Source organism: Ammospiza nelsoni, chromosome Z (genome assembly GCF_027579445.1).
Source record: "Ammospiza nelsoni isolate bAmmNel1 chromosome Z, bAmmNel1.pri, whole genome shotgun sequence".
Taxonomy (NCBI): Eukaryota; Metazoa; Chordata; class Aves; order Passeriformes; family Passerellidae; genus Ammospiza; species Ammospiza nelsoni.
The window spans coordinates 17,447,789-17,459,801 of NC_080669.1; the positions used below are offsets into that span (position 1 = coordinate 17,447,789).

The window sequence follows — 12,013 nt, forward strand, 5'->3', positions numbered from 1 at the left end:
GGATTTTTCTGTATGTTTTTAAAATGTTGCTAAACAAACTAGTTTCTTGAAGCTGGATAATTATGGCTTCTCTGTTGTCATGGGTGATATACAGCTACTTTATCACTCTTTATATTAAAAAAAAAAAAAAAAGGAAAAAGAAACAGAAACACGAGGGTCACTCTGGGTGAGGCTCCTGTGTTTGCTGCCTGACTCTGCTGCTTTTCCAATGTAAAGATGGGCTAGATCTGCCAGAATCTCAAGGCATCTCAAGGCTTCTCAGAGTCTTAGAGATTTCTTGCAATTACAGCTGTGACTTTTTGCAGTTGTCCCTTGGGCTCTGTTCCACTTCTGTTCTTCTGACAGGTCCTTCAGGAACAATAAGTTCCTCACCTCCTTTTAATCATAATCAGTCTAGGAAAAAGCTCTTTGTTTTATGGACAACATGCTAATAAGACTGTCTTGAAATTTAGCATTCTCATAGATTTAATTCAGGGGCCTAAGCTGTGACCCTCACCCTTTGCATAACCTGCTGGAGGCCATTTGTTGGCATCCATGCTTTCCAGCCTTCTGCAGGGCATTGGCAAGTGGGGGGATGAAAGGTATCTGGGAGGCAGATCCAGATAGAGGGTACAACTACGAGGAGTGAAAGATTGAATTTTCAAAAAAAAAATCTATCTCAGTTGTAATCTAAAGAACATGATAGAATAGTACCCACTTTCCATCAGAAAATCTGGCAACAAAACTGGAAATATGTGTGGGAGCAATGGTAGACAGTAACTCCAGTCTGCCACAGGAATGCATAAATGGTTTGCACCAGCATGCCAGCCAGCTCCAGAATGTCTTTCTCTGTTCAGTGGTGTTCAGCTGAGATGATTCAGGTTTCAAACTCACCAATCTTCTTAAGTTTGATGCAGTAACAGAAATGGGGGGGGGGGGGGTGAGGGGGTAAGGTAATAAAAGAAAACCAACCAAGTTTAAGGTTTATGTTTGCACTTAAATACTTACTTGACATAAAGCCTTCATTAAGCACATATTCACTATTTCAGTAAATGAAGCCAGCACTTGGGGAAGAAAGATTTGGTCTCTCGGAGAAAACAGAGTGCTGCTTTTTGACTGAATTCTTATAAGCTATGTCTGCACTAACTGCAATGTTAGTTCACAGTAATATTCCTGAATTATTTGTACATTCATAGTTTGCAGGATTTGAGAAAATACCTTTCAGAGGTGGTAACATAAAAAGATTTCTAGTAAAATTGCAACAAGCCACTGTTTCCTAGAATAAGAAAAAGACTGAAATATAAGTTGCAATTTGCTTACTATCCATGGTCCATTTTTGTGGTAACCTGACCTAACCATTTTCCTTCTTTTGCAACATGGTTTATGTTGTTCAGAAGTACCTCCCAAAAAAACAGGAATCTGGTTTTTTTTTGAAGTATAGCTCTACAAAGCCTCAGTCACAGATGACCACAGTTTGAGAAAATTATATCTGCCAGTGCCAAGCTGTGTATTTATGTTCTCCTCTTCCAAAGGCAAAGGCTGACACCAGAACTTCCACATGAACAGTTGTGAAAGCATAGCATAGATCATCTGTAGATAACTTTGAAAACAAAGATATATTGTGTATATTAAATTAAAAAATTCAAATGCTGTCTGTGTTAAGTTCCCATTAGGTAGAAAAAATGTCAGCATACAGTTAAATTACTGGTAATGTACTGGAAAATAAGGGAAAGGGCTTGCAATGACTATTGGTTTTTACTGGTTTTGTTTATGAAAAATCTCAAGTCTCTCAAAAATATGGACACATTGACAGTTTTATAAATTAAGACATTCTTCCCTCTCCTTTTGTCTGTTTGATGTGGAATAGAATTACTGCTGAACTACAATGATGCACTTCCCCACTCCCTCCTCCCCTCTACCCCACCCCCACCCTGCTAAATTACCTATTATTACTGTGAATTAGGAAGCAACTAATTCTTAGACAAAAAGGCACAGTACAAAAATCCAATCTCCAGTCTTACAGGTAGGGACACTCCATTCCTGGAACAAGTTTATAAACATTTTAATGACCAGGCAGGAGGCAGCTGTAGATGGAGAAGAGCTGATCAACTGGGAGAGATGACAGTGAGAAAAGTGGGGCTTTTCTGGCTCCCGTGAGGCACTGAGCATACAAATGTGGACATTCACTCAATCTTCTTAACCCTGGGTGTCCTGTAAGACCTGCTGCCATCAGATGGTATCTGCACAGCAGATATCCTTCTTGCACAGTCTTTGGTGAAGGAAGCTAAGATGCTGCACACAGCTGCCTGCCGGCAGTTGCTCCAGCTGCAAGAGACCAGGTGGAGTTGGGCAGGGCAGCCAAGAGACAGCCATGGTTGACTGGCTGTCTGCAGTGGTGGCTCCCTGCTGCACACTGTGATTTGGCCACTCCTTGTGCCAGCTCAGCAGCCACTTCAAAACCCAAGCTCCAAGTGGCATTGCCAAGCCTGAAAGCATATGCAGCAGAGATTCTGGGGAGAGAAACAGGTGTGGAGATGAGGGGAGGTTTTATTGCAAGAGGGAAAAGAAATATGAAGGGCTTGCCTAGGAGGAAGCAGGCAGCAGCCAAATACTGGCTGTCTAAAGGCTTTTGACTCATCAGTATCTTTGATATTTTGGCCTCTGATGGCCTCTGTGCAACACTATCTTGGTTTTCTCTAGACTTCTGTACCTGTGTCCAGTACTAACAGAAAAACTGCCATACTTAAATAGCCTGCAGTGAAAGGAAGTCAGAGTGAAGAGAAGCTCTGAATGATGTTCTCTGTTTTTAAAGGCACAACACATACTGGCAGTATTACAGCTCTCATGCTGATGTCTTTCTGCAGGACAGCAACAGGAAAATATTTGACAAACCGCCTGGAGGACACTGTTGCCCCATTTCAGTTAACATTCATGAGCATTAAGTACTTGGATTGCAGAGTTCTTCCTTACAGCTTCAAAACATGTGAGCCTTATAACATTGTTAGTATTTACAACTATGGTAAACAGATATGAATGGGATTTTTCTGCTAATAAGATACAGTTTCTAAAAATCCAACAGCAACCATCTCTTCCCAAAAAAGCAAAGAGCTTGAGGCCTTCACTCCCACTGCAAAATCCATGTATCCTTTTCTTTACAGTAGCTGCTCTTTGTTACAATTACACAATGAGTTCAAAGTCAAGAGGGATAGGAATTTTATTTCCAAACTTCTAAAATATTAATACAAACAATAGGAAGTACACAAAATTAAAAACCTATTTAAAAAGTTGTTCTTGTAAAAGTGCTCTATCAAAAAAGTGAAGGCAAATGACCAAGTACATTTTAGTAAATTCTGTGTATTGCAAACCGTGACAACAATGCATGCAGTTATCTTTGGGTGTTCAGAGATTCTTAGTGTCTGTTTGGTAATTTTAAATACGTCAACAAAATTCCACTGCAGCAGTACTGTTACAAAGTAGAAGAAGGCTTACAGATAAGAAGTATTGCAAGAAACATGATTTAGGAATCAGGCCTCTGCTACATATTGTGTTCAGCAGTTACTAAAATGTGTCATTATGCATTGAGATGCACTTGAAAAAAACCTAAAGTTGGTTACAGGTCTTGCTAATGGAAGCAAAATGTCCTCTGAGGACGTTACTTCAGCTCCAACAGCATTTAGCTTCATACTTTAATTATTCACTTGTAGGTTGTTTTATTTTGGAAAAAAAATCCCCATGAGTAGTTTTTGCTAGTGTTCTGGTGTTATTGTTTATCAAGATGAGAGTAAGTAATTTGATTAAAAATTCACATGTTTTTCATTTCTAAAATGTAAACTTCTTAAGTAATATTTGTATAGTTAGCATAGTGTAGTAAAAGTGGTGGTGATTATGAAGTTAAAAAACTTCAAGAACATTATTAAAATATAGTCGAATACAGATTCACAAGAACACAGAAACAGATATCTAGGATGTTGTTTTAGCCACATAAAAGACAGAGACTTTTCTTGTGAAGGAAAGGCAGTTGTTATTCATGTCATGCTTGAAGGCAATTCTCCAATGACCTTCCCTACAAGAAGAAAAAAAAAGGCTTATTAAATGCCATTTTCTTATGCTGATAGATGTAATTTCTCTTTTAAATTGTAACAGAAAAGCTCCTTTGCACTGAGAAAAACCAAATAATGATTTTCCTTTGCTGAATGTTGATATCTTCACAATATCATAAAGTTTTTAACTGGCTTTTTTACTTTGCTCTGAATTTCTTATGATCCTAAGATAACACAAGAATAATAAACTAAATATTTGATCTACCAGCAAAAGTACCAAATGACATCTTGGGCTGAGCAATGCATTTTTAAAAGTATTATAAATTAATCATCAAGTTCTTCTGAGAAAATATTTTGTAATGTATCTGTATGATGTGATGAACTCAGAACATGTAGACACACACACAGACCCCCAGAAAACCAAAAGGTAGAAAGGCTGCTTAAATAACAAAAGAACATATGCAATGGTATTAAGAATTTTATCTTATTTGCATGAAGAATTAATTTGGGTAGCACCCAAAATAAGAAAATCTCCTTTTGCTTCACCCTCTCTAAATTTTTCCAGAAGAGCATCTCATGTTCAATTGTTTCATTTCTTTAGGTTCAATCCTATTTTGTTAAACCTATGTAGCAACAATCAAGGCCTTGCTATTGATGAGGCAAAAACTCCAGTCCAAGCTCAGTAACAGTTGGCAGCAGCAAGGAGAAGATTTTATGAGTACTTTATGTTTTAGCTTAAATTCTGCCCTTTGAGAAAACATCCATTTTTTCTTTAATAGCACTCTCATCAAAAGAACAGACTTCAGTGTTTCTTCCTCTCTCTGTAGATTTTTCAGCTCTTTAGCAGGAACTATTTTTATTCTTTCTTTTAAGGAGGAGTAACCCCTTCTCAATATCCTACTTCCACATTTGTGTGTCAAGCAAAAGAAGTAGATTTTTCAAGTTATGGTGTGGTTCTGCCCAATGCTACTAGCATGCATGGCCTTAATTTCTCCTGCTGCAATCACTGATAACCTTTGTGACAAATGGGAAAGGCCAGACTGGGAATCATGAAACTGGATCCCAAAGGTTTGCAAATGTTGGACAGCCACCCACCCACCTACTCTGCAGGTGTTACAGGGGTACAGGCAATGCAGAGTTCAGGGAGCAGCTCATCCTTTAGATCTGTGCTGAAAAAGGTTACAAAGGATGTGACTACAGATTGCCTCAGCTCCTCTCTGCTTCCACTGGTTTTGGTGCTGTACCAACAGTAAGAACAGGAAAAGCCTAAGGACAGACACAGTGAAATGAACTGCAATATGACATTAAAGACCAAAATGTATTTTAACATAATTCTTACTTAGGCTGTGAGCTAGTCATCAGAACATATAAAATTGCCACAGCTTTGTCTTCCTTCTCCAAGCTGGGTAAGTGACTGTCTACTGTCCACCTATGTCAAACACACACAAGCTGTGTGTCTTAGACAATTCTAATTACTTTGGATGCTGCTAATTACCTTATTGCTGCACAAACACAGAAACACAACTATCCCAACAAAAAAAAAACAATTCATAAAGAAAACACCTCTAGAAAGATCTGTAGAAAAGAGACATGCTTCCACTGCACCACCTAAAAAACCCAGAAAACCATTTGCAGAGGCAGCAGAGAAATGATGAACACCCAAGCAAGAACTCAATACTTAAAGAAGTATCACCATGTGTCTTTGTCTCTCCAAGGGTTTGAGTTTCAAATTAGAGTGGTTGTCATAGCATCTTTATTACCTTATTTCAGAGCAGAGCACAGGATCGGGGTTCACGAAAGGGATTGCTCCCTGCAGGAACCCCAACAAGCAACGCATCTTTGCAGGCATTTTGCATACAATACTGCTGGAGTTCTGCAGCTGCCTGAGAGACCTGAAAAGGAAAAAAATCCAGAGAGGAAACTAATTCATTCACATGCATCTATTAAGCATTTCCTCTTGAAGAGCTATTGTCAAACAGAGCTGGAGTGCAGCCAAGTCACCTCTCAGATTCTAGAACATCAAGTAAATCAGCACAGAAGCACAATTTACAAAGCTCTCATGAAGCACACATGAAATGCTACACCAGTGATAAGCCAGAAGAGTGTAGAGGACTGAGGTGCCAGTGTGATGCAATTTCTCCCCATTAAAATGCTCAGAGCCCTGACAATTTTACAATCTTCTGTGGTGTTTGGAGGTTTATATTTGAACTCATATCCTCTGATAATTTATTAAAAGTATTTTCATTCCAAAGTTCTAAACAACACAGAGTATAACAAGGAGTGAAAGCAAAAAGATGAGGATGAAAAGCTTTTGAAGTCCAAATTGTTGTCTTCCCCCAGCAGTGAAGTCAGAACTTCAAATCCACACTCTGGCCCCCTAGAAGGAGAGTCCAGAGCTGCAGAACAAACCCAAGATCCCAAAGGCAAAATGACCTCAGCAGTGAACTCCCCTGCTCTCCTCGCGGCTGGCAAGTCAGTCATGTGCCTACATTTTTGAAGGAAAATGTTGAGGAATTTCCAGTTTCTCAGACACACATCAGGAACAGCTGCAGAGAACTGTACAAAACCCATGCTGTCTGATAAATATTTTATAAAAGGAAATACTAAATATATTGATGGAACTGTAAGTTCCCCTCTGACCTCGCCTCTGCCTTTGTTACAGGACTCCTGAAATACTGACTTTTCTTCCTACACCACTCTTCAGTGTTGCCAAAGCAATAACCAGAAGGACCATCCACATTTCCCAGCCTCCTGTCTAAAGGAACCATCCCAGAGCACCAGTGGAATTTTGGTTCTTGGCCATCCCATCTAACAGCATCTGGAAACACATGGGAAGTCTGGCCGAGCACACACTTTTGTTTGCTATTTTGCTGCTCTCCTGTTCACTCCCGTCTTCCAATTCTTCCCCAGGCTCTCCTCCAGGATGCTCATCCTAGTAACTGCCTGAATTTAGCCAGGAGCTGATGCCACTTCAGGGAGTTATCAGAAGTTTTTTTTTTTTCCCTCAGCCTCCCAAGTTCTCTTGAACAGAGTACAGGGAGAAGTGTCTGCAGCAAGGATTTCTGCTAAGTCAGCAGGCTTTGTCACTCCTTCCTTACCTGAGGAAAAGCCCTTTCTGGAGGCTGCAGAGGTCTCCCGCCCTGCCCAGCCCCTTGGACCACCTGCAGCATTAGCACCCTTGCCTCAACCCCAGCACCTGCCCCTTGTGGTGCCCCACTGTGCCCCACGGGGCCATCAGGCAGAGATCCCAAAAGCCAACACTGGCCAGGCCAAGGCCATGGGGAGCTTTTCCTTTGAGAGTTAGCAGTGCCTACAGCATCTCCGTGCACTTTGCTGCCAAACCCTTCAACACAGACTGAGCTACATATGTCCTGGTATATCCTCAGAAGATGCAAACCTACTCTTAGTCCTACCTATGCCCCATAACATTCTTCTTTTTCTCCTGCTCACACAGAAAATTTCTGCAGTATTTCATCACATGACAAACACACTCCCTTCAGCAGCCTCCACTTGCAAGATGTGTATGGGTACTTCTTCCTACTCAGTTTCCTCTTTCTGAAAATATTGTTCCTGTCTGCTTTTTTAGCCAGCAGGGTAAACAAAATCACCATTGGAACTTGGCAGTATGGAATGTATTTTTAAAAATCCTTTCATAACCAGCTTCCGTCTGGAAACACATTGTCTATTCAAAGTAGCTGAAACAATGTTTTCTCCCATTTCAGTGCTTGCAAAAACTGTACCAAGTGGTTTTTATCAGCTGAATATTTTGTACAGTATGTGTAGAAACTCAGATGATACAATTTATATGACACATTTTCATCATGTGTCATTTCAAAGCCATGAACAGGCTCCTAGAACAGCAGACATAGAAAGAGGTCTGTGCACAGTGCTGCAAGAAAGATGAGTCTAAGGTCCATCAAGGACAAGCCTACCCAGATTACAAGAGCAAACTCATAAAAAAAAATAGGCAGCCTTGAGAAGTCCAGCTCCAGAATATGTTATTGCCACAAAGTAACACCTGCAAACTACAAACTATGTATTTTATAGCCACTTCCCACCCACAAAAAAATAGTGGGGAGGAGTATATGAGTATTTTGAGTTTATGACTCAAAATGAGCAGGAACAGAGATCCAGGCACCAACAATAACTGATGGGAAACCGTTTCAGTGTTTGGCAATACTCCTCTTTCCACAAGAGTGTACATTTCTACTCTGAAACATGTTGTTTCTCACATATTCCCACACCTTACTGTGGTGATAAGCACAGCACTTTTTAGTGAATCAAGCATCTGCTGATTCTGTTTTGCTACTAAAATGTAGTAACAAAACCAAATTGATTAGAATGATATCCAAAAGGCAGAGTGGTTTTACCTCGCAACAAGCACTTCAAATTTCCACCAGCCCAGGTCAGGAATAGTAGGAACAACTATTATGAATTATTTTTAAATCAATTAGCTAAGTTCCTGCAGCTCAATGTGTTGGCACTGTCATCAGACTGAGGAAGCTAGTCTTTTGTGACTGGCCAGAGAAAAATGGCGAATGCAAGCAGAGAGACGAGAAAAGTGCAGGATATCAATTAATTTGACCTCCATCACTTCATAGACTATGTTGGATTTTGTGCGTGGTGATGAACCCCCCACATCTGCTGGAAACCAAGAGCTGTCTCGGTCAGGTCACCAAACCTGAGGAGCTGGCAGACGACAGGACCGCCTCATCGTGCTGCCTTTGTCTGGAAATGTGCAAGCAGGAGAAGATTCATGCATGCGTAGCAAATCGCCTGCCTTTCCCCAGTGTGCCAGCGGGTACCACCCCGCACCGCCTCCCCCTGCAGATCCGAAGCAGGGGAGAGTCGGGCTGCGAGGAACTACTCTTGGTTATCTGTTTGCTGGTGCAGAACTAACGAGGAGCTGCTGTATTATTTATCACGGCTCCTTCCACCAGGGAACGGCACTGGCTCCATCACTGCCGTGCGGCCGGGGCTCGCAGCCCGCCGCGCACACCTCGCCCCCCTCGCCCCCTCCTTTGCCCGGGCGGGCGGCGCCCACCAGTGCGGAGGGAAAGGCAGGAGCGGCTCCTCTCTCCCGGCCCGCCGCGGGGGTCGCGGCACCCCGCGCCCCAGCCCGGCCCCGGCTCACCTTGATCCGCTCCACGGCCGCCTCCAGCTTCAGCTGCTCCACCAGCCGCTGCATGGTGCTCAGGCTGCCGCCCGACGACATACCGGAGCTGCGGGGAACACGGAGGGGATGCAGCGGGCACGCAGCGCGATTCCGGCGGGCTCGGCTCGGCTCGGCTCGGCTCCCTCCGCCCCGGGGAGGGGCCGGGGCCGGGGCCGCTCCGCCCGCAGCCCCCGCGGACCGCCCCGGCTCTCGGCCGGACCCCGCTGCTCGCTGCCGCCTGCAGCCCCTTGCGGCGGCCCTCGGTGCGGGCTGGGGCTGCTTTGGGGGCCGGAAACCTGCTGGTTACAGCACGGCCGAAAAAAATGAAGGGGAAGAAAAGGAAACAAAAAATAAAGTGGGACGGGGGGAAGGAGAGGAGAAGAAAAAAAAAGAGGGGGAAGTGGGAGGAAAAACAGGGAGGTAGAATAAGAGGAAAAAAAGAAAAGACGAAAAAGAGGGAAAACAGGGAAAAGGAGAGAAAAGGGAAAAATGGAGGGGAAAGGCAGAAAAGAAGTGGGGGAAAAACAGGGAGAAGCAGAGGAGAAAGGGAATTCACAGAGTCATAGAATAGTTTCGATCGGAAGGGACTTTAAATATGGTCTAGTTCTAACCCCGCTACTTTGGGGAAGGATGCCACCCACTACATCAGGTTACTCAGAGCCCTACCAAACTTAGTCTTGAACACTGACAGAGATGGAGTTCTAAACATGTCTTCTGCCCACAGGCAGCTGTGAGGTTCCAACTGCCTGGCAGCTGCTGCCAGTGTTGCTGCATCTCTCCACCCAGAGCTGTTCACCACCATTTCAGCAGTGGCCTCTCACATAAATAAGTCCTCTCACTTTTGGCAGGGGTTTGACAGCTGTTATTTTGCTGGCTTGTTTGAAAGTTGTTGGAATTAAGCTTACAGCCTAAAATGGTTGTTCTGAACATAAGACAGGACAATGAGGATATCAGGCCCAGCCAGAATGGGTTTCTGGAAGACAGGTCCTGCCAGACCAACCAAATATCCTTCTATAGCAAGGTGTCACCACTAGAGAATGAGGGAAAGGCTGTGCATGTTGTCTACCTAGACTTCAGCAAGGCCTTTGACACCATCTCCCACAGCATTCTCCTGGAGAAACTGTCAGCTCATGGTGTTTATGAGTGAACTCTTTGCTGGGTAAGAACTGGCTGGATGGCTGGGACCAGAAAGTTGTGGTGAATGGAGTTAAATGCAGCAGGCAGCTGGTCACTAGTGGTGTTCTCCAGGGGTCAGTATTTGGGCCAGCCCTGTTTTATGTCTTCATCACCTATCCAGATGGATGAGAGGATAAAGTCCACAGCCAGCAAGTTCACAGATGACAACAAGTTGGATGGGAGTGTTGACCTATAGGGCAGGAAGGCTCTTCAGAGGGATCAGGACAGCGTGGATCGATGGACTGAGGCCAATTGAGTGAGGTTCCACAAGACCAAGTGCTGAGTGATGCCTTTGGGTCACAACACCCCAGGCAGTGCTGCAGGCTGGAATTGAGTGGCTGAAAAGCTGCCTGTCAGAAAAGGATGTGGGAGTGCTGATCAAGAGCAGCTGAACATTGCCCAGCATGTGCCCAGGTGGCCAGGAAGGACAATAAATCCTGGTCCATATCAGCAGTAATGTGGCCAGCAGGACCAGGGCAGTGATTGTCCCTCTGTACTCAGCAATGGTGAGGCCATGCCTCATGTCATGTGCCCAGTTCTGGGCCCCTCACAACAAGAAAAACATTGGGGTGCTGTTATTGCCAAATTTTTGGGACTCTGACATTTTAGGAACACAGACAAACGTTTAGGTCCAGAAAGGAGATATTGCTTGTAGTACAGAGGGTGCAAGGTGGAAGTTTTCCTACAAATCAAGTACACCAAGGAGTGAAAACAAAGAGAATTTATACACAAAATTTTACATAAGCCTGCCTATCCAATACCTAGTTACCACCTACCTCATGCATAGTCATTTAGTTTGCACAGCCTTATGACTTGTCATCATAGCAATATGGGCTTCTTCTGGGGTCTCTCGTGGTCATTCTTGGTCATTTGGGGAGGTGTCCTCTACAAAGTTTCAAGCAAAGTTCATCTCAGGTCCAGCAGAACAATGGTCTTAATGGTCTTTTCCAACTTTAATGATTCTATAATTCTGTAGGGACAACCAGGTATGCACATGCTTGTGCCTCAGTCAGAGCCTCAGCCTCAGTCATGGAAAAGACACACTGAATCTTCTCCAAGATCCTAATACTTTGCAACCCTTTTCCCCATAATGATCTCACCACTACCCAGTACCAGCAATACTTGTTCATGTAGACATTTCTCTCTCAAGTCGATTCAACCTACACTGGCTGTTCTAGGCCTACTATTGTAACTCTCAGCAGTCTCTGAAAATTTATGCCCAGAAAACTGACATAATTTAGAACTACCATAATAATCTAGAAATGTGTAGTATCCTCTGCTAATGAGGTGTCACTGCACTGCTGGCAGCTTTCTAAAGACACCTGAGATTTTCCGTCCTTTGTCACAGGAATGTGACTGGAGTGTTTCTGCCCAGCAAATTTTTGCTGCATTCTATGAATTTATGTCTGCATCTGATTATTTTCAAAGGGGTGACATGTACAGAGAAGACAAAACTCCAAAGTGAACTCAGTTAAATGGTTCATTTCCAGAAGGTTTTATGATATATCTGACCTCTCCAGAGACTTGATATCCAGCCAGAAGTGCTACAGAGACAAAACACCATTGCCACTGAAAGATACAGCTCTGTCCTCTGCCAGGACTGTACCTCCATTGCATTGATTTCCACTGTACTATCAGGTCATGAAATTAATCTTGATTGCAA

General features: G+C 43.3%; 1 protein-coding gene across 1 annotated transcript; it reads right to left on the minus strand.

The window, feature by feature from the left end:
* Positions 1 to 3,175: 3,175 nt before the first annotated feature.
* Positions 3,176 to 11,216, minus strand: GNG10 (G protein subunit gamma 10). The gene is made up of 4 exons (XM_059492461.1): positions 11,127 to 11,216; positions 9,154 to 9,241; positions 5,780 to 5,911; positions 3,176 to 4,042 (listed from the first exon to the last, which is right to left on the minus strand). Exons 1-3 carry the CDS (start codon positions 11,129 to 11,131, stop codon positions 5,786 to 5,788), a joined length of 219 nt encoding a protein of 72 aa, XP_059348444.1. The 5' UTR covers positions 11,132 to 11,216; the 3' UTR covers positions 3,176 to 4,042; positions 5,780 to 5,785.
* Positions 11,217 to 12,013: the final 797 nt, after the last annotated feature.